At 53.9% G+C, this 22,844-nt stretch overlaps 1 protein-coding gene across 1 annotated transcript; it reads right to left on the bottom strand.

The window, feature by feature from the left end:
• Window positions 1-2,799: 2,799 nt before the first annotated feature.
• Window positions 2,800-15,020, bottom strand: CD6 (CD6 molecule). The gene is made up of 13 exons (XM_065882453.1): window positions 14,930-15,020; window positions 14,756-14,824; window positions 13,464-13,814; window positions 12,508-12,819; window positions 11,470-11,772; window positions 10,230-10,295; window positions 7,690-7,830; window positions 7,209-7,307; window positions 6,032-6,154; window positions 4,280-4,351; window positions 3,801-4,055; window positions 3,368-3,472; window positions 2,800-2,864 (listed from the first exon to the last, which is right to left on the bottom strand). Exons 1-13 carry the CDS (start codon window positions 15,018-15,020, stop codon window positions 2,800-2,802), a joined length of 2,052 nt encoding a protein of 683 aa, XP_065738525.1.
• Window positions 15,021-22,844: the final 7,824 nt, after the last annotated feature.

The following is a 22,844-nucleotide window of genomic DNA, read 5'->3' as shown; positions in this document are numbered from 1 at the left end:
GTTCTCTCACTGCACTCGCAGAGCCGGAGAATTGCTGGAGCGCCTTCATTTCAGATATAGCCCCTCCCCCATATCAATGTTTCTGAAATCGGGGTTCAGCTGTCACATCCACTTAACATCTTTGTGTTTCCTCTCCCAGATCACTGAAGCATATATAATGCAAGGTCTCTAAAGAGTGGAGGGTAAGCCCACCGCTTATGATTGTAACTCCCCTGACGGGCTTCCATTCCTTCAGGTCACAGCGATGTCATTCATCCCAGCCTCTCCAGTCCCAGCTCAGGGCCTGGCTCTGTAAGGAATGGTCTGAGTGCTCTGGAAGCGTAGACATGCAGGAAAGGTCTTTCCTGGGAGCAGCTCCCATCACCAGGCCCAGGAGACCTGGCAGGAGACCTTGTGGTTCAGGATGCCAGCCCTCAGAAAGTCCCCTGCCATGTGTGACCCTGGTGGTCCCAGGCTGCCTGGGGGCTGGGAGGGAGCAAGGGAGACATGTCTCAGAGTTTCCCCAATTTCTCTCAGTGTGTATGGAACAGAGGGGCCCAGGGATGGGGAGGTGGCTCTGGTGAGAAATGAGGGAGAACTCAGAGGGTGTCACCATCTCCCTGTCTGACTCCCAAGGGGCAAAGTTGGGGAGAGGTAGGGCCAAATTGTGAATTGGCTACTAACTCTCTGAGTGACCTTGGACAAGTCCTTTCCCCTGCCAAGGCTCAGCGTCCTCCTCTGTAAAATGAGAGTGAGACAAACCTCCTCCAGCACCAATGTGCTAAGACCCCATGAATTGCTGTCTTCTCTTCTCCCCTTTCTCCTCTTACGGAGATCTCTTGCCTCTACTGATTCATCTACCAATGAGAGGGAACACTTATTGCCAAGCCTCTAACCCACTGCTGTATGCACTTTACAGACAAACTTTATAGCAAAGGCTCAGAGATGTAGAGTCACTTGCCGGAGACCACACAGCCAGGACAGGGTGGAGCCGGGATTTGAACCCTGGCTGTCTGAAAAAAAAGGCTTTCCACAAATCCCACAGACCCTGGGAGTCTGATCCCGCCCACCCCAGCACTAGCTCCCCGCCTAGGAATCCCCCGCAGCCCCATGAGGGTTCAGAGGGCCGGAGGAGGGGCCCCATCACAGGGCAACCACATCCTGTGACGGTTGCCCTGGGGAGTGCCAGCTTTCTTTGCACCTCTGGGAGAGGTGAACAGAAAACAGGCCCTGCTCAACCACTCAGGGCAAGATCCACTGAGTGGCCTTCTCCACCATCCCTGGCTCTGGGAGGGCTCAGAGGAAACCTGACCCCCAGCCTTCTCCCTGCAGGCAGAGCTGAGCATTGGCTGGTGCAGCTGGGCTAAAACCCCAGCCTCTGAGCAACCTGGGATCAATGCCTTTTCCAGGCAGGTCTGAGATAAAATCTACTCACCCTCCCCTGCCTCAGAAGCTTATGGAGGCCCAGGTCAAAATCCATTCAGCGCAGCAAGGCTGGCCTCGCTGATCCAGGGCTCACTGGCAAATCAGGAAGGGGATGCTGAACTCACAGACATCTGTCCATCACCTCCAGGAGGGCAGGCCCTGTGTCTTCTTGTCGCTGCATCCCCAGCATTTTTCGTGGTGCCGGGCCACAGTATTCAATACATTTCCAATTCACCCTGACATTTGCACCTCGATGGATAGAGCTGCCTCCAACCCAACACACACACAGACACACACACAGACACACACACAGACACACACACACACACACACCCCGACACACACAGACACACACACACAGAGGCAGAGCCTGGGTTCTGTGAGTTCAAAGACTTGTCACTCCACCCCCGGTTTCATTCCGCAACTGGTTTAATTTCGGGATACTCAGAGCAGGACACAGAAGCTGGCCCTGAGCCCTCAGGCCTCTCCCTGGAGGCTTTCTTTGACACGTTTACGGCTCTAGGAGTGACACTGATATTTATGTGTTCATCGGGGAGGATCTCATCCATCCAAGCAGACAGCTGGGGACTCGGGGCTTAGTGCAGCCTCTGGGCCCCTCCTGGAAGACATCTCTGTGCTTCTGCCCCACAGGGACTGAGCTCCACTCTGGGTCTCTGGCGGGGCTGGATAGGACCATCCTTGTAAACCTTTGGAAGCTCAGAATAAGGGTTGCTGCCCAGGAATGGTCACTGCAGATCAGGGCTGTGTCTCTGGTGGGCTCCGAGGCTCTCTAGAGGCAGGGCTGCCCTCCGGCCCCGGGTGGACGAGGAGGGGCAGCCATCCAGCTCCCTGTCCCATCGTGGGCTGTGCCCAGGAAGGCTGGACTCCCTGCCGGGTGCAGGTACCAACCTGAGCTTAGCCTGGGTCAGCTGGCGGCTCCCCCACCGCCCACTCCAGCCCTAGCACCCAGCAGTCAGACCAACAGCAGTCCAACGGCCCCTGCACATGGGGCCTCCCTGCCCCTCGCAGAGCTCCTCTGGACCCTGAGCTGTCAGAGACTCAGGCAACCAAAGCCTCAGACACATGAGGGTCGGAAGGGGCCTCAGGAATCTCCCAGTTCAAACCTTCCACGCGGCCTGCCGAGCAGTGGCCTAGACTCTGCCTGTTCACCCCTGAGGCAGACAGCTCGGGCCCTTTCAGAGGCAGCACCTCTTCCTTGGGGCTGCTGTTTGGGGCTGGAGGAGGGCTGTGCTGGCAGGTTCTGTTGATGGATGGCGGCTGGGCCATACTAGGTGTGGAGGTTCCTTTCACGTCTCCAGGGGAGGACTCTCAGCTCCTGGGGCATGAGGGGGAGGGTGGGGGGAGGGCAGGAGGAGGAGTCGCGCCGGGCCCAGGCTAGGCTGCTCCAATGTCATCGTAGTCTTCATTGGAGGAGGAGTCAGGCTGGGGAGTGAGGGACCCTGTGCGGTGGGAGACTCAGGTCAGTGAGAGGCCCAGTCATTGCGCCTGCTGAGCAGGGACAGAGCTGAGCAGGTCTGGGTCCACATTCCTCTCCCCCGGGATGCTGTGTGAGACCATCTTATAGTCTTGTCCATGGCTACCTCCTTTGCTAGAATGTCAGTTCTGAAGGCAGAGCCTTGTCTGTGTAGTTCAGGGCTATAGTCCCCGAGTGCTGGGACCCACTCTGCTGCCACCAGCTCCCCCAAGGGGCCATCTGGCTGCTTCTGCTTGAATGCCTCCACTAATGGGGAGCTCATTTCCTCTCAAGCCATTCTCTTTGAATCTTTCTCTGCCCCACATACATCCATTTTCCCTACCTCCCTATATTCTTGTTTGCTTTAAAAGATCCCGTTACTTCTCTTTTTTTCCCCCGTGGGCCAATGTATCCGGAGCTTCCCCGCTCATCCACCCTCCAGTCCCTCTCTGTGCCCCCTCCCAGAACCCCCTCCCCTGCCCCTGGCACCTGGACATCCAAACTGCTCAGCAGATGGGAGCTGGGGCGGCGGCTGGAAGTTCTGGTACCACTCTCCGGAGGAGGTGCTGGAGCTGTCATCAGCCGAGGGACCTGCTGGAAACCCCCAGAGCCAGTCACCCTCTGCCAGGCTAGTTTGCAAAGTGCCAGAGCTGGGAGGCCCTCAAGACTCAGTAGAGTCAGGTCCTTAGCTCGACACCTGAGGAAATGAAGGCCCAGAGAGGGGAGGAGACTTGTCCAAGGTCACACAGCACGTGGCTGCCGAGCTGGGACTAGAGTCCTGTTCTGCCGGACCTCTTCATCTGTGAAGCGGTGCCGTGAACTCAGACTGGCTCAGGGCTCCCAGCTTTACGCTTCCTCTGGCCAGGTTGGCTATAGGATGGGAGGCTGGAGCGGGCACACAATCCTCCTGGGTCCACCTTACCTGGAAAAGTTGCCTGGGAGCCAGCCAGCTCCAAGTTCAGGGGCTGCCCCAGCAGGGGCTTCCTCTCTGAAGAAAACACTTGAGAGTTCCACGGAGGTAGCCTGCTGCCAGGGCTATTACAGCACCCCTCCCCTGAAGATGTGCTGGAGCCGCCCTTGCTCCTTGGGTGGTGCTGAGGGCCCGTGGAGCGGGGGTCTGCAATGCAGTGTTCAGGGTTGGCAGGTGGGACCCGGGAGACAAGCACCTCTTCGAGTCCTGGGCCTGAAAGACAGAATCATGATAAAGAAGATGCAGTACAGCAAGAGGGCTTTAAGTTAAACTTGAGAAAGAACTTACTGCCAATGGGAATCGTTAAAGTCAGGAAAGACCTGTTGAGGGAGGTGGCGCTGATGCATCTCAAGGCGAGTGGCCTGCTAAGTCTGGAGGCAGGGCTGGCGTCCTAATCACCACCCTCCACGTCCCTCCCCAGCCTGACTCACCTTCCTCCAAGGGGGGCATCTGGAACCTGTTCTGCCGGACCTCTTCATCTGTGAAGCGGTGCCGTTGGGAATCTACAAGCAGAGATGGCGGTGAAGAAGGAGGTGGGTAGGCTCCACCTCCTTGTCTGCGGAGTCCGGAGCAGAGGCTGGTGTTCTGTGGGATTCGGGAGGCTGAACAGGGCAGCAGGACAACCCTGATGGCTTAGTCTTTTTCATCAGATCCCCAGGCTCAAGTTCTAGTCCAGGCAGACCCCAAGCCTCAATCTGAAACCAGCCTGGGGACAGGCTGCTTCTGGACAGAAACCCTAGTGCCCTGCACCTCCCCAGCCCCAGCCGTCCCTCCTGCCACTTAAGGGAACATGGGGAGTGCTTCTGCTTGGGCAGCTCAGGGCAGGAAAAGGCCAGATGTTGCCCCTGAGGAGCCTTCCAGAGTGAAGCTGAGGGTCTGGAATCTTTGTTTCCTGGGCTCTGCGGTACCTCTGTTTCAGAATCAGAGCGGTGCAGATTCATAGCATCTTAAGAACTTGAGTGTCTGGAATCTGGGAGTCAGCTTTTTGAATGTGTTACTGCTGACTTTTAGTCTCAGTGTCACAGGATTTTGGACTCCCGGTCTTGCATCTTACATGCCTGGACTCAGAATCTCAGGTTCTAAGGACACTCATCTCTGTGGCTCCCAAATGCTGGACCATGGCCCCGCAGAGTGGAATCATCCACACTGCCCCCCAGAGGCCCTGGTTCAGCAGGTGGGGCAAAGATGGCTGCTGTCCCCAGTACCCACCCTACTGCCCCGCCCCCGGTACTAGGAGACCTCTGGGCTTTATCTGGACACACAGCTGCCCAGGACAGAGGCTTCGTCTCCCCGCCTCTCTTGCAGCTGCTGGGTTTAAGTTCTGACGGGTGGAAAGTGCGTGGGAGCTGTGTGGGCATCCCTGGCGTCCTGCCATACAGGGTAGGGCACGCCTCACCTTCCCCCTTCCGGCGGCCTAGAATGCAGACATGGTGGTGAGCCACTCTGGACCATGTGGACCGGGCAACGTCTTAGGGACTGCAGAGTAGCAAGAAAGGAGCCCGGGCCCCGTCCAACTTCTCCGGATGATGTCATTTGGAGTCTGTGTCACACACAGCCAAACTCTCATCCTAGCTTATAAAGGAGGTCCCGGGTGGGGCTCAGGAAGTTTCGATGAGCTCCCAAGGGATTTCACAAAAGATGTGAGAGTCTCTGCTCTCGTCTGACCTCCCGGCCTCGCGTGGGCCCTGCCTGAGCACTGGCTTTCCTCCTTCTATATCCCCAACAGGCAGAGAGCAGAGCTGGAGAAGCCGGATGAGAAGTGCGAGCTGGGCTCATGGTGGAGGTGGGCAAGGAGATGAGATTGACGGGGCAGGATGGGACACAGAAAGGGTGAGAGCACGCGAGAAGCCATCTGAACTGGGATGCCTCGCATCAGACACAGACGCAGCCACAGTTAGGTGACTGTCGAGGGACTGGTCTTGAGACCTGTATGACCACAGACAAGCACGGGAGAGAAGGTGTCCAAGGGGAAATGACTAGAGATGTCTCCAGGGTCACAAAGCACTTTGAAAACTTCAGTGCGGGACCATTGAGCGTCAGTCCAGTGGTCACAGCGAGGGAGATGCCCCTCTCATCATGCAGGGGTCACCGAGGGGGGAAACTAGCACAGGTACCCCAGCCAGCTGGGCCCTCTCCCTGGTGTGGGCCAGTGGGCCCTCGGGAGTCCGGGCGCAGGCACTCACTGTAGAAGGTGGTCAGGGCCACAGGAGGCTGGCTGCTGAAGTCATAGGGCTCATAGTCTGAGTCCGAGCTGGAGTTCGAGTCTTCAGGGGGCGGAGCCTGGACCTGGATGGGCAGCTTGGGAACTGGGGAGAGAACAGAGTGGGGAGCGTGGCAAGGCGCGGGGCAGAAAGCTGCAGAGAGGCGGCAGAGAGCGTGGACCGTGGGGACCGGAGACAGAGGGGCAGGGAGTGCGCCAGGCAGCCCATCTCGTACAAGACCGTCGGGCCTGGGTTTTCCAAGCTTCCCCGCATCCATTTCAAACACGGGGAACTAAATAACATTTATTTACTTAACAAACACATAGTAGTCCCTGCAGGCCAGGCACTATTCCAACATTTATAAATATTATCTCAGTTAATGTTCATAAGAGCTCTGTGAGGTAGCTAGGTTAGTGTCCCCATTTTATAGCTGGGGAAACCGAGGCACAGAGACATTCTCACATTGCCTAGAGAAGCAGGCCATGTGGCTCTTAACCTCTAGACCATAATATTCAGTGAGTGGCTGCTCTTTGCCTACTCTTGTGCTAGGTCTGTGTTCATACTCTCTTCTCAAATATCTGGATATCCTGTGTGCAAAGAATCTTTATAACATATGGCTGAGTTTTTGTATTGGTTTTTGTGTCACTGAACTCTTTCAAATAAAGGCGATTTAATATATTCATAATGCAGTGTGATTAAACTCAAACTTCTTCACAAGACTCTCAAGAGGTAATGCATTGATGTATCATTAAAGATGGATGACTGATCCCATTTTTTTTGACTCGGAAAATATGAAATAAGATTATGTTCCAGGAAGATCTAGATGGGGCGTTGCAGGGAGGCTGATTGGGCAGACCACTGGAAGAGGCAACGGTGTTACAAACCTACTGGCCAATTAGCAAAACAGACCTTTCCTTTGAGAACCAAGGTCCAAAATGCCCTGGGCCTGTTTTGGTCCAGAATTCAAAAGCTTCGAGTTCTAGAATGAGTGCACTGGAAAGTCATCAGCCTATCAAGGCCCAGACTGAGGCTGAACCTGCTCAAGGTCCCACAGCCACTCGCGGGCTGGCCCAGGTCTCATCTCCAGCTGGGGCACTGGAAAATATCCCCTTCTTGTCCTCCCCCGCCCTCCTCACCCCCAGGGTGGGTGACATCCTACTTTCTTCTTTGGCGATGGTGATGGGAACCTCTTGATAGCTTGTGGTCCCCGCTGGGGTGGTGGTGGGTAGGTACTGGTGGTTCACCATAGCGGGGAGGGCTGAGGAAGGGGAGGCAGAGATCCTGCAAGTCATTTTTTGCACCTTCCAGTCTTCCTGGCTCTGCTCTCATGGGGACACCTCCCTCCTCACCTTCCCCATCCCCAAACGCCCTCAAACACACACACACACACACACACACACACACACACACACACACACACACAATCTGGTCCTCCTGTGGACAACTTCTGGGGGGCATGCTGGGAGAATCCTTCCCATCAGGAGGCGCTTCTTGGGGCCAGGGCTGGGTGGCCATTGCTGGATCACTGCCATTCCTGCTGAGGTTCCCCATGGCTCATGTCCCCCTGGGAGGACTGTGCCTCAGGTCTGCTCCTTTTCATCCCTGGGCCTTTCCCGTGGCTCCTGGGACTCTGCACCTACCGTATTTTCCTTTAATCCTCAAGAGGACGATGGCTATGAAACTGAGTGAGACGAGAAGGAGAATTCCCAGAACGATGCAAGGGATGAGAAGCATTAGCTCTCGAGATTCCCAGTCCTTCATTTTCACCGTCACAGAAGATTCTGGAAGCAAGAACCCCAAATCAGGGAGAAAAAGGAAGGGACATGGACTTCTCCTTGCCATTCTCACCTCTCCTTCTTCTCTGCATCTGACCCACTTCCCTTTTGGACGTATACTCCTCTTCCCTTCTTTTTTTTTTGAATTTTCCCATCCGCTTTTAGGTGCCTGGTATATAGGAGATGCCTGAGACATGCATATTGAATGAATAACTGGCTGAATGAAACTCTCTCCTGGCCACGAAGCCAGGAGATCTGTCTCTGCTCAAGAATTATTGAGCGCCCACTGTGTGCCAGGCACTAGACCTGGGGAGACAAATATGACGGCAGTGTCACGGGCCTTGAGGGTCTCTGTCTAGTGGGAAGATTGACAAGCCGACTCAATCCAATTCAGTAAGTTTCTGCTGTGATGAAGGTATAGACAGCCGTGCGGCCCTCCAAGGGGCACCTGATTCTCTACAGGGGAGACCAAGGCTGGATCCCCAGAGAAGGTGGCTCTGAGCATCTGCTGGCAGGGAACAGACCATCAGGAGAGCGAGATCTCCTTTCCTTGCCCCAGATGCGTCCTTCTTACCAGACATGCGCCCTGAGGGTGGGGAGTGGGGGCCATGATTCCAGACCTCCCAGCTCTGCAGCCCTGGTGTGACTTCTTCCTTTCCCCTCCCTCTTGGCCTCACCCCTGCTGAAAAGAGCCCAAAGCAGAGAATGCATGGAAGCTGCAATGAGGCCCTAACCCTCATCATCCCAGAGACACGAACCATCTCCTGCTGAGTGCAGAAAGCCTGGGGTGCGCAGGCCACAGAGCTGGAGGAAGGGTAGTGATGGTAACGCAGGAGGTTGGGGGGATGAGATCACCCAGACCCCCTGGCTGGTGGCAGTGTCTGCTCCCCCTGGGAGATTACCCCACCCCCACCCCGTCCTCATTTTCTCCCCTCTCCCTTTCTGTTTGCAAATGGGGCAGACTGGGCTGGGGTAGGAACTGGATTTAGCAACAGCAAGCAGGTGCAAGGGAGAGACTGGACTGTGGGGGGATAGGGGGGGACCCGTGAATGTGGGCCACATTCCCAGTGTGCTCCTTGGAGACTGGCTCTCCATAACAGCTCTGCTCTTCTGAGGGCGACGTGGCTCCCCGCCCCGAACTCAGCAATGGAGAGTGTGCGAGGGTGTGTGGGTCCTGGCAGGAGCTCGCCCTCCAGCCGGCACAGTCCCCAGCATTTCATACCCTCTCCGTGCCCTCAGCCATTGCCAGATTTCCTGGCAGGACTTGGTGCCCCTCTGTCCCCTCCCCAAGCCGCCCACCCACCTCTGGAGAGGGTCTGAGAGAGGGAGCCAGGAGCCAGGGGAAGGGGTAAGCCTGTGAATCCGGGCCAGCCCCTGTGGAGCTGCCATGGGGCTCCCTGCCTGGACTAAATAATCAATAAATAAGAATAACTGAGGCCCAGACAGTGCTTACTATGTACTAAGCCCTGTTGTAAGTACTTTATAAAAATTAGTTTGCTGGAGACTTACAACAATGCTAGGAGAGAAGTACTAGGATTATCATCCTCGTGGTTTTTTTTTTGCATTACGCGGGCCTCTCACTGTTGTGGCCTCTCCCGTTGGGGAGCACAGGCTCCGGACACACAGGCTCAGCGGCCATGGCCCACGGGCCCAGCCGCTCCGCGGCATGTGGGATCTTCCCGGACCGGGGCACGAACCCGTGTCCCCTGCATCGGCAGGCGGACTCTCAACCACTGTGCCACCAGGGAAGCCCCTATCATCCTCGTTTTATAGTCAAGGGATCTGAGGCTCAGAGAGGTTAAGAATTGCCCAACATTATACAGCTAGCAAGAGGCACAGCTGGGGGCTGGGCCCCAGGAGTTGGCTACACACAAGTGGAGGACAGACCAAGTTTGGATTCAGAGTTCACAGCCTTGCAGGCAAATTCTAGCCGACACTGCTGGCCATCACCTCACCCTCTGAGCCCGAGCTTCTTCCTCTATGTAAGGGTGGTGGGAAGACCTCCCCCAGGAGGCTGCCGGGAAGATTAAAGGGTTGGGAAATAATGACTATAAAGCACTGGCCGGTGCCCAGAACATTATAAACACACTGGCTGTTGCCCTCCAGTTCTCTACAGCTCTATCCTCTGCCCTACAGGAGCTCACAGAGAGTGGGGAGAGGACTCCTGTCCAAGAAATATCAGGATTCAGGGAGCTGTGGAGCTGACATGATAGAGGCAGGCGAGGTGAAAGGAGCACGAAGCAGCCAGAGCGCCCCGGGGATGGTGGGGGGAGTCAAGTTCACTGTCTGGAGGTAGGGGATGGGGGACAAACCGTCAGACCCCTCCCGCAGACATACACACACACACACACACATGCACGCACGCACCTGAGCCTCTGAGAAACTGCATCCCCAGGGACACTCACCCACAGTGACCGGCTGACCAGTTGCAGGGATTTCAGAAGTGGACAGATTGAGCAGGCTCCGGGCACCTGTCAGAAAGCACCATTCATTCACTCAGCACACGTGCCCGAGCACCTACTGTGGCCAGGCCTTGTGCTAGAAACTGGACACGACAGACAAGTGGCCTGCAACTGGGCGTGTGTTCCCACCGGGGCCCGTGGCTGAGTCTTTCCCACACCCCACCATAAGGAGGATCTCATGGATTAAATGCCAGGAAGGTTTTTTGGTTTAAATAAAGGGCTAATGAAAGAATTAGCCCTTCCTTCTGTATAATCTGCTATAGAACACAAGTATTTCCCTTTTCCATCTAGTATTGGATTTGGTCTTCACACCTGTCTCTGGAGGTGGGAATCTGACAGTCTCGTCATTATCATAATCATTTGACTGGTAAGGGATGGGGCTTACAACGTCCCTTGGTGGATATTATCTGACTTCCCGGCTCCCCTGTGAAGCGCCTGGTATCAGCACCCACATATTCACAAGACGAAGCCTCCCAGCTGGTAACTGGCAGAGCTGGAATTCATAGCCTGGTGTCTGAACTCCATAGAGATGCTAACGCTGTGTTTGTTTAAGGCTCTTGCTTTTTCACATTTTAACACCTCAGAAATCGGGGTGATGACGTCTATCGTTACAGCTGATGGCACGTCCAGAGTTTATTTTGGCAGTACTTTTGTCCTTTACGGTACATAAAATACTAACGGTGTGACTCATCATCAATGCCATCTTAGACTTCGTGAAACCCAATTCATAGAGCAGGTGGGAGGCTCTGCTGAAATATATACTGAGTGTCCGGCAATGCCTGGCACCTGGTTAGGGCTCCAGACACTGTGGCTAATATTATTAGTGTCTCCTAATGCTATTTTTATGATGATCACCAGCCCTGGGATGGCAAATTGGTTTTATCTCCTGAGCCGGCTCCAGTCAAGAGGGAGCACTGCTTCGCGTATAATAATGCCTTAATAAAGACTGGATTCACGATTCTGGGACTGAGTCAAGGATCTGGGGAAAAGAATGCCCTGATTAGTTGGTAATGTCTGCCTGGGCATGGTAAGGGCAATGGTCCCTCTTATGCCAGTATTTGCCATTCCTGATCTAGCCCAAGCTGTATTCCTTGGGCTATAAGTTCTTAGGCTATGGATCCAGATGCAATTCCTAGTCCAAATCTGGGGGTGGGGGGAGTGGGGTGGGTGGGAGGAGGGATACCTGAGCAGAGGACCCTGGCTGCCTGTGATTGTCTGCAGAGGTTGGAGTTATTGAACCGCCAGAAGCACTCGGAGAGCGTGGGCTCCCCTCCCTCGCATGAGTAGTACATCTTGCCCGACAGGGAGTGTGGCAGCCCCTTGGGCACCCGGGCCAGAGTCCCACAGCCCAAGTCCCGGCAGAGCACCTTGGCCTCTGGTTCGTACCACGTACTGTCACACACTGTGTTCCAGACCCCTCGGAAGTACACCTCCACCTGGCCCTCGCAGGGGTCAGCGCCCCCGGTCAGGCGCCAGGACTGGTGCTCTGTGGGGGGGGGGGGGGTCAGAGTCAGGTCAGGATCCTTTGGGCAGAAACTCTCACCAGCCCCGACCCACAAATGCAAACTCCCCAGAGCCAATCGGTCTCCAGATCTTGTGTACTCTCCCTCCTGCCTCTGCATCCCTCCTCTCATCTGCCCCACCTGCTCCAGCTGGCCCTGCTGCTGTCTACATCCTGGCTGCTCAAATGTGGTCCTTGGACCGGCAGCTTCCGTATCACCTGGGATCTTGTTAGAAGTGCAGAATTTCAAGCCCTGCCTCAGACCTACTGAATCAGAATGTACATTGGACGAGACCTGCCTCCCTCCCCATTCTTGGGCACATTAAGAGAAGCGCTGGCTGGACCAGAACTTCCTGTCCTCATCTGGGCTCCAACAGCCTCCACAGGGCCTCCCAGACTCCATCTCCTCTTGCTGTTCTGAACCAGGTGACCAACTCCCACTCAGAAAAAGCCTCACTTCTAATGTCACCTACTCCAGGAGGTGGGCAGGCTTAGCCCTCCAGCTCTGGATTGCCTGCCGTCTCTTAACTCCACCTGGCTTCCTTTCGTAAGGCATTTGCCACTCTCTCTCCTGGATTATGTTTGTCTGGGTCTCATCTTCCCTCTTGGGCTGTGACCTCCCGTGGGCAGGGACCATCTCTCCAGCACTAACTACAGTCCTGGCGCCCAGCAGGCCTGCAGTAAGTGTTGGATAACCGTGGCTCAGCATCGCCCACTGACCTGAGCACACCACACCGGCGTCCTCCTTGTGGCCACAGTAGCCGTTTCCCGGCAGCCCCAGGCAGTCCCACAGGTAGGTCTCCGACCCGGAACAGTTCACTTGGTCCCGGTGGATGCGTCCTTGGCCAGGGGCAAAGTGCAAGCCGGGCAGGGCCTGGACCGCCCAGCCGCAGCTCAGTTGCCGGCACACCACGTGGGCATCGTCCAGGTCCCACGTGTCGTCACACACGGAACCCCACTGTCCGTGCTCCAGCATCTCCACGCGGCCCTCGCACGGGCTGCCACCACCCACCAATTTCAAATCGAGGTTTTCTGGGGATAGGAGGAGAAGGGGTCTGTGGAGGTGAGGAAGGGGCGAAAGGAAGGGAAGTCGGGGGAGGGTTGTTGGGCAGGAGAGCTGTGCCTGGGGCTGTGGACCCAGTGAGAGAAAGAGGGGCGGGTAACCCAGCGGGCGAGACTGGGGAACACGGCCTGTCTGGGCTGGGGACCTGGGGTGGGGCGGAGGTGGGGAACTGGTCAAGACTGGGGACCCAGGGGCGGTGCTGGATACCTAGTGGGAGGGGCTGGGAGCCTTTTGGGAGGGGCTAGTAACCTGGTGGGCGGTGCTGAGGAATCGGCTCAGGGCTGCGGGCGGGGTAGGCTGAGCGGCAGACTAGTGGGTGGGGCAAGAGACCGGGTGGGCGGAGCCTGAAGAGCAGGTCTCGGGGCAGGGGAGCGGCAGCGCCAAGAGATCCTGGGAACCTGGCATATTTCTGTACCAGGGGGTAGAGGCGGTACAGCCCTCCGGTGAGGGAACCAATTGTATTCGCGTCGGTGGTGGGTCTGGGTGGAAGTCCGGAGGGCGAGGCTTGGGTCCAGTGGCCAGGGCTGGGGACAGGATGCGGGGCAGTGGCCGAAGGACTGGGAGGTAGGACAGGGAGGAGGCCGGCGGCGGGAGCGGGTTGGTCCGCTCGTACCTGCACAGGTGACCTGGACCGGCCTCTCGTCGCTGCTGCACGCGTGCTCCACCACCTTGCAGAGCTGCCATTCGGGGCCGCTGCACTGGACGGTGGGCGCTAGGGCCCACGTGGTATTCGGGGCCCAGCTGGCGTTTCCTGCGGCTGCACCAGTCGGCAGCGCCGGGGTCGGCGGGACGGGCTGTTCCAGCGGCTCCGCCCGGCCGCAGCCCAGCGAGCGGCACACAGCCTCGGAGGCGCGGAGGTCCCAGAGTGCCCCGCACGCGGGCTCCCAGGACTGCCGGAACCAGACCTCCGCCGTCCCGTTGCAGCGGCTGCTCCCATTCATCAGGCGGACCTGGAGTCGCTCCCCTGGAAGGGCCAGACCCTAGCTGAGCCTCGGCAGATTCGGATTCTGCCGACCTCAGGGATGGAGGTGGAGGCGGACAGCTGCCAAGGGTCCCACCACTGATCTGCTGCGTGACCTTGGACCATACCCTACCCGCTCTGAGCTTCAGCCTCCCAGTCTGCAAAATGGGGCTGGGCTGCCTCATCGCCTGACCCTTTGGTCCTCCTTAGAGACAGGAGAAGGTAGGGCCGAAGGTGACTGGAGGTTAGGATGGGTTAGCCCTGGGGTGTCCAGTCCGCACAGACCCTCCTTTCTTGCCTCTGTCTCCAGAGTCACCCTTGTGTGAAAGGAGGGCAGGGTTCTGGGTTGAGAGGCCCTCTCCCCCGCTACTGTGGGTGCCATGCTGCCCCTCCCAGTCCCCTCCGCTATTCTGGGGGTACAACCATGGAGGCTGCCATTGTGACACCGGAACCTTGGAGGATGGACATGGGGTTGGTGATGGGGTTGAAGGTGGGCGGCCTCAGTGGATGGTGACCCCCCCTTCCCCAGAGCCCCTCCTGGGGGAATCACCTCCTGTTTTTGCCCAGGGTTGCACACAACTTTGCACAGAGTAGGTCCTTAAATATCTGTCGAGTTAATTGAGGACCCATCTGATGGAACCCCACCACTCCTGCCAAGTGTCCTTTAGCTTGTTCTCAACAAATCCCCTTTAAATGCCCGCTGAATACCTTGCCCACATGTGCATGACCTTTCATCAGTGGTCTCCCAAAGATGGTAGCTCTAAGATCTCAAAGTGAATCTAGTGGTGGAGTTTCAGGCATTGGGTCAGGAAGGAGAAGTGTTGTCTGAAGTCAGGGAGCCTCCCTGGTACCATAAAAACCCATTTGCCTTTCCCATCACCCCCACAGACCACCTACTTGGTCTCAGAAAGCTGACTGTGAGCCCCGCAAGATTGTTTCCTCACCTGGCTCCAAGAGCTGGCTCTCTTCACTGGTGGTGTTGGGCTGGCCAGATGGGGCTGGACTGGGGTGACCTGAAATTAACCAGCAACAGCCATGAGTGAGCTCAGGCCTGGAGGGCACACAGGTGCCTTGAAGGGTAGGGGGCACTTTCTGGATCCTTCTGTGGGGGATCCTACATGGGGCCTCTGGCAGGACAGGGTCCTCGACCTTGGGTGCACTTACCTCCTTCCGGGGTAGGGAAATTCTCAAGCTTTGGAGTTGCCGCATCCTGCCCTTCATCTACTAATTGTGCACGCACCCTCAGAAATCAGAGGAGAACAGAGAGGAACAGCTGTGGCTTTGGGGCCAGACCCACTTACTGGCTGAGTGACCGTGGAGGGGTTACTAACTGCTCTCGGCCAGAGTCCCAATTTGTTGGCAATAACACTTACAAAAGTTTAGTGAGTCTAAAAGGAGGCAATACCTGTAAAACACTTCACATACAGAAGAAGTTAAAAAAGTGGGAGTTATTATCAGGAAAAACATTTTCGGTTTGGAAAAGTTGTCTGAGAAATTCATACCAGACTTTAGGGTAATTAGAGCCTCGTGAGCTGGGCACCGTTGGACTATGAAGTACTTTCAGACACTAAGAAGCTAACATTCGCTGAGGACCGATTATACGCCAGGTCTTTGCATATGTTATTCCATTTTCCTTCAACAACACAGTGAGGTAGGTATTAGCATCCACTTTTTAGAAATTAGGAAAGGGAGGCCCAGAGAATAGAAATCAATTGACTGTGCCGGATTGTGTCCATTTGTCCCTCCAGAGCCTCTGTCCACTTTGCCCTGGGAGGCTGACCTGTTTCGACTAAATCAGCATCTTCCAGGGCACTTGGGCTTCTGTTGGGCCCAGCCAATGGGGAGTCCCAGCAGAGAGAGGAGGGGAGGAAGGGAGTGAAGTCGTGGTGTTTATCCTCCTGGTTCCCTCCCGGTGGGATCCCTTGGGCAGGTTGTGTCCCTCATCTGAAGGTCATTGGTCCTCTCCACGGGGTCACTTCTCCTTGACTTTCTGCTTCCGGGTCTCAATGACCACTCTGTGGTCTTGTCTGCTCAGGGTGATGGCAGCTCAGCTGCTCCGAGCTCCTGGTTATTGAATTAGCCTTTCTAAATAGTCCTTTTCTAACTGAGACCCCTTCAAACTCCTATTTTGAGCGTGCCACCTGTTTCCTGTTGGGACCCTGGCTGATACATGGCCTGAAGCCACCCAGCTAGCAAGTGCCCAGCTAGCAAGCTAGCAAGCCAGGATTTGAACTGTCTCCGAGGAATTGGATCCATGCCGGGCAGGGATATTTCGGTTGCCAGAAACATAAAAGGAGGGATGTGGCTAGGACTGTAGTGCTCATAAAGGAGCTCCTCTACACTTCTGGGTTCTCCTGCCCTTAGGTTGGAGCCATTGATGTCTAGGCAGAAGGATGTGTACCCACTGCTGGACCAAGGTAGGTAAGAGGCAGTGAGCCTCTTCCATCTCTTCGCTCTGTTGTGGCCAAATTAGAGGCCCTGGGTTCCCGATGCAAAGGCAAGGTGGAGGGGGCCATTGACCCATCTTGAGTTTTGTGCAAGAAGTGAGCCTTTCTAGTGTTAAGCCATGAAGATTTTGAGATGTACTTATTATCACAGCCTAGCCTGACCTGGCCTGACTGCGGCAGGGACTGAAGATTCAGGCATGACTGAATCCCAGCCTCACCTGAGAATATTCCACGGACTCACACCTAGATGAGCGTACACACACACCTGCAGACACAGCTCTCCTACAAGCATCCAACTGGGCTACTCCATCACTCAGACAGAAGTAATCAAGCCTTTAATTGCCTGTCCTCACCAACTCCTTGGTTGGCTGCCCAGCCTGACCCCCTGAATGGGAAATGACTCAGAATTCAGAGCACAAACTCTGCAGCTAATGTCATAGAGGATTCAAATGCTCCCAAGTCAGGATTTCAGAATCCCGGTTCCCGCAGCGATGGTCCCGGTGCCGCTGTGCAGTTGTTATTTCTGCATGTGCTGGGGTGGGGAGGGGAGTGGAGGGACTGGGATGCTGGCTGTGGTGCGTGCGTGTGTGACTGTGGTGTGTGTGTGTGTGGTTGTGACAGTGTGTGTATGTGTATGTCTCTGCGTGTATATGTGAGTGTGTGTGTGTGTTGTTGTGACTGCCTGTGTGTCTGTGGGGGGTCTCTACATGCCTCTGTATACCTATCTCTGGTCTGAGAAACTATTTCTTATGCATAAAGGCACACATGTTTTCTGCTAGATCAGAAAACCCTGGAGGGCAGGGCCAAAGGCCAGGTCAGCCCCATACCCCCAGAGTGCCCACCACAGTGTTTGCTGATTGACTGAATGAATGAAAGAGTGAGCAGGGGCCGCCAGCTCCAAGGACAGCCATTGCCGAGGCAGTTCATTGATACCAGATATACTCAAGTGTTTGTTTCTTGTGTCACAGGCGTTTTCCTGTCCCCTATCCCAACAAGGGAGACTGGCTTTTGTGTTTTGACTTCTGTGCGCAGAAACAGAAGTTACCTCTCAGCCTCCTTCCATCCGGGCCTCGGTTCACAGAGAACCCGGCGCAGGATCTGCACTTCCCAGACCTTGTTACTGCCTTTGCCTGGCCCTGTGCTTCAGACTTTTCTATAAATTTAATTCTCGTTTTTGCCGCAACAAAGTTATTTGAAAAGGAGCCTTAACCCTATCCCGTGAATTTGCTTTACAACGCAGAGATGCCTGAACGTAAACTTATACATTGCAGTTTTTTGAACAGCCAACAATTGGAAAGAGTGAATGCCCATCTGCTGGGAAAGTTGCAGAATAAATATGGCCCATTTACAGCATGGCATCTTATGCAACCTTTATAAAGAATGAAATAGGCTTATACCAGTTGGAGGGATTTCCACGCTCTGTTGAGTAAGGAAGCAAGATACAAAGAAGAAAAAATAATACGATACAACTTTTGTAAAACAGTGGCCAAAAAACCACTCTTATGAACTGGTATCACTATGTGAACATGGAGGAAAGTGTGGAAGAACGCAGACCGAGTTATGAAAATGCGTAAATTAGAAAGGCGGGTGGGAATTCCCTGGCGGTCCAGTGGTTAGGACTTTGTGATTTCAGTGCCAAGGGGGCGGGTTCAATCCCTGGTCAGGGAACAAATATCCTGCAAGCCAAAAAAAGGCAGCACCCCCCAAAAAAAGGAGGGCTTCAAGGGAAGGACAGAGCAGGGCCAGCTGCGTGGCTGTGTGACCTGCACTTAAGTGTCCTGGACTTGGTTTGATGCTCTGCCGTCCCCATCTTGAAATTCTTAATAATTTTGGAACAAAGGGTCCTGCATTTTCATACTGCACTGGGCCCTGCAAATTATGTTGCTGGTCCTGGGGGTGAGTCATGCCACTGGGAGAAGAGAGGCGGGAGAGAGAGAAGAAACAAGTGGTGAAAGAAAGAGCTGAAAGGCTGTACTAAGAAAAATCACATATACAGATAATTATACATAATTTTATATAGATTCCATCTATATAAGATTAGGTACAGAGGTAGATATGCAGAAAAACTAGAAAAGATAACAAGATAAATGGGCTTTTTGTATTGCTTGCCTAAAATAGAAGGGAATTGTAAAAATCAGTATACTAGAAATAAGGCCAAGTTAGAAATATTGAAAGACATGTCATCATCAAATAGAGACTCTTTGAGGAGATCAGATGATCTCTGAGGATGACAGAGCATTGAAAATAAAATAATTAAATACCTTTTTTACCACTTTGTTCAGTGTTATTTAATGCTCAGTTCATTTACCACTTGAAATTCTCCTGTGTGCCCAGAAAACCGTCTTGGGTTGAGCCTCACGTTCTGGAAAATTATGGACCAAAAGGGATAAGGGAGGGAGGAGAGGTTGCTGACTGGGAGGCGAAAGAAGTTGGGAGAGCTACCCAGCATCCCCAAGGAAGGTGGCAGCTTTTTTAGGCTGGTCCCAAGCAGAGTGGGGCAGGATGTTGGCTAGGGCAGCAAGAGGAAGATGCCAGGGGAGGATAAAGTGAAGGAGACCAGAGCATGGGGAAAATGAAAGCACTGCAGAGCCGCCTTGCCAGGAACCGGAGAAAATGGGCCACTCGTCCCCTTCCTGGGTCACCCAGGCCCATGGGATTTCCCCGTAGCTTTTGGAAGGTGAGAGACACAGGGAGCGAGGAGGCACAGACACCGAAGGAAAGGGGGTTGTTCTCCCAGCCAAGGCCCCAGCTGGCCAGCCCAGTGTCAGAGCAAGGCTGGCACGGAGAGTTTCAGGTCCCTGTGGGGGCTGTTGAATGCCGGCCTGGCCACACACGTATATGGGGGTGAGATAAACATCAACTACCGCTGAGGGCACCCTCGGCCCTGGCTCCATCAGATGTGCCGAGGAACACGTAGGCGCATAGTAAATGCTCACCCAGTGGACGATGGATGCAGAGATGCTGTATAGAGGGGAAGGCACGGTGGAGCAGGGCTACAGAACTATGGGGGGAGGAACCCACAAAAAGAACCAGTGAGGGGAGCGTGGCAGGCAGCATTGGCCAGAAGCTCACCTTTCTCTCCTTAATATCAGTGCAAAGTGTTTGTGAGCACGTGTGTCAACAGCCTTAAAAACAAAAAGGAGGGCTTCCCTGGTGGCGCAGTGGTTGAGAGTCCGCCTGCCGATGCAGGGAACACGGGTTCGTGCCCCGGTCCGGGAAGATCCCACATGCCGCGGAGCGACTGGGCCCGTGAGCCATGGCCGCTGAGCCTGTGCGTCCGGAGCCTGTGCTCCACAACGGGAGAGGCCACAACAGTGAGAGGCCCGCGTACTGCAAAAAAAAAAAAAAAAAAAAAAAAAGGAACAAACCAGCTCCTTTTGATCTGGTAATCCCACTTCTGGGAACCTATCCTAAAGAAACGATCCAGAATACCACACTTCACAGCGGCTAGTGTCCACGCATCGGAATTGGAAAGTTCTCGATTCTTTTTGCTAGCTGAACCCCTTTCTAACTGTGTGACTCAGGCAAATCATTGACCTCTCTGAGCCTCGGTGGCCCTCCTGTAAAACGGGAGCAACAAGCACCCACGTTGCGGGCTTGCCATGAGGATTAAGAGAGATGATGTAGCCGGGGCGCCCTGAGTGGCTGCCTTGTTAGACAAAAAGCCTGCGGCCACGTGGCTTCTAATAGTTAGAAAACAAAAACAAAACTGGAGACAAGGAGACAACTGAATTGTCTAAAAGGGATCAAAGGATTGGTTAGGAAAACACAGCTCGTTAAAAATATTTGCAAAAAACAAAATTTACCAAGAGTTTTTAAGGATGTGAGGGGAAGACCATGTTGCAAGGTTCAGTGATGGAAGCAGGATACACAGTTCTCTCTCCCCAGGGCTCCCGCCCCAGCCTTGGCTTTAAGCTTCTGAAGGTCTTCCAGGACCCAGAGGGACCCAAGTTCAATGCCTCGTCCTAGCTTCTCATCGTACCCTGGACTTTTCCTCTGTGACCCCAGCCACAGGTGATTACGTATTTTATTTATGAGCAGTTTGGTGGCTGTCAGTCCCACTGAATTCTGAATACACACAGTCCCATGTGTATCCCAAGGCCCACAGACTCCCAGTGCAGTGGTCTCCCAAGTTGGCCCGGCCACTGCTCCAGGGCACTGCCGGGGCGGGGGTGGGGTGTGCCCCTCTCCAAGATTGGGACCAGGCCCCAGGGACTGCAGTGCCCACAAGTTTTGGGAGTGGCATGGGACTGTTGGCTGGGAGACCACCACGAATTGTGTTCATGCAGACCAGCCTTTCGTGTCCTGAGCAAGGATGACGAAGGCTAGTTGAACCCAGGAGGACCTGCCTCCCAGGCTCTAGCTTGGGGCCCAGATACTCAAAGAGGGCAGCTGTCCAGAAACATCCACTGGCCCCTAGTCCTGATATTCACTGGGTGGGCACTGGGCTGCCATTCCCAGCTTGCAGATGGACATTTGGGAGACAACCAGATGGGTAACTAGTGTTCTATTTCCATCCCACACCTATGGGAGCCGTTACCCATCTCAGGCATCTTGAGTCTGAAATGTAGAGAGATAAGGGAAGGACTTTGTGATTCTTCCCATTGCTCTGATGGGGAAAAGGGAGGCCCCAAGACATGCCAGGTACCCACCACAACTTCCTGGCACAGCTCAGCGATATAGCTGACATGTATTCAGTACTTTCACATACCAGGCCTTTTAAAAATATTTTAGATGAATTAACCAGTTTAATTCTCACAGCAAGTCCACAAAGTGGGGAAACCAAGGTGCAAAAAAGCTTAGCAGTAATTTGCTCAAGATGACACAGCAAGAAAATGGCAAAGCTAGGATTCGAACCCAGGCTGCATGGTTCAAGAACCCACACTCTTAACCACTCTACTCCACTGGGTTGGAATCCCACATCCTGGTTTCTGGTTCAGCGACTGACCATGCCAAAGGCGAGGGGCAGGGAGCTCTGACAGCCCGGATGGTCTTCCAAACTCCTTCCAGCTCTACCACACTCAACCAGCCCTGAACTTAGATAGCTCACCTCCAAGGGTGATACAACTCAGTACTCAGTCAAGCCCCAGGGACCAATTCCCAAAAGGGCCCTGATTCTAAAGATGTGCGGCCATGAGGAAGCTGTCCTTCCCTAGGTCAAGAGCCCCTGAGATGGCATTCTGCCCACCATTCCCCCAACAAGGACAAGATGAGGTCTGGCAGCCCAGCCATGAGCTGTTCCACCACTTCCCCACCGACTCTCCCACACAGGCTGGCTCCGGCACTCACTGAACCCGCTTGTTTCAATTCTGAGGCCAGAGGAGAAACTGGTTACTTGGAAGAGTCAAGGACTAATAGCCCCAGGGAGTTTAGGGGGAGGAGCCCCAAGTGGGAGGGTGCTGGGACTACAGTGAATGTTTTTCTTTGAAAGACTCTCTTGAGGTTGTTGATGGAGAGCAATTTTTTTTTATGTTTAATACTAGTTTTATTTACTAATAGCTAGTGATCTTTAGTGGAACAGTAAACCTCTGAAATGCTTTTTTTTTAATTTTTATTTTATATTGGAATATAGTTGATTAACAATGTTGTGTTAGTTTCAGGTGTGTAGCTCCAGTTATACGTACACATGTATCTATTCCTTTTCAAATTCTTTTCCCGTTTAGGTTATTACAGAGTATTGGACAGAGTTCCCTGTGCTGTACAGTAGGTCCTTGTTGGTTATCTATTTTAAATATAGCAGTGTGTACAAGCAGTCCCAAACTCGATGGAGAGCAATTGTTAAAACAACTGGAAAGAAGAGACAAACAGTCTATAGTTCCATTAAAATTGGAAAGAAGCAGCACGCTGGCTCGCAAAAGTAACTTATGACTTGATTCAGAGGGAATAGCTGTGTCCTGTCTTTGAAGGGACTTGGAGAGGTTAGGTTGAGTTTATTTTGTCGCAGAGACTGAAGCTGTCTTGGGGGCTTGGGTGGGACAGTGTGGTCCTCGCTTCCAGAGGTGACCGGCATCAATGTCTACGTGACTAGACCAGGCTGTACCCACTGGGGACTTTCGAGACCCAGGAAAGTTGGGCTGACTTCTCCCCCACTGGGAACCCAAGAAAAAGTCAGCAACTTGGTGTCTTAGGCTTACTTAACTTATTTTACAGGATTTTTGTTTGTTTGTTTTCATTCTCTCTCATCATACCTAGGAAGGGCTTAGGGACACAAGGAAAACTCAATGCACAGGCTATGGACTGAATGTGTATGTCTTCCTAAAACTTCGTATTTTATTCATATATGAATATATTCATATATGAATAAATTCATATTCGAAGCCCTAATCCCCACTGTGATGGCGTTAGGAAGTGGGGGCTTTGAGAGATAATTTGGGATAGATGAGGTTATGAAGGTGGAGCCTTCATGATGGAAAAAAAAAAAAAGCAAGAGACAAAAGATCCCTCTGTTGTGTGAGGATACAGCAAGAAGGCGGCTGTCTGCAGACCAGGAAGAGAGCCCTTACCAGATACCAGACACAGAATCTGCTGGCACCTTGATCTTGGACTTCTTAGCCTCCAGAAACGTGAGAAACAAATGTTTGTTGTT

The sequence above is a fragment of the Phocoena phocoena genome, chromosome 8 (genome assembly GCF_963924675.1).
Source record: "Phocoena phocoena chromosome 8, mPhoPho1.1, whole genome shotgun sequence".
Classification (NCBI taxonomy): Eukaryota; Metazoa; Chordata; class Mammalia; order Artiodactyla; family Phocoenidae; genus Phocoena; species Phocoena phocoena.
Note: the sequence above shows the minus strand (reverse complement) of the source record. Positions and strands in the feature narration are given on the sequence as shown.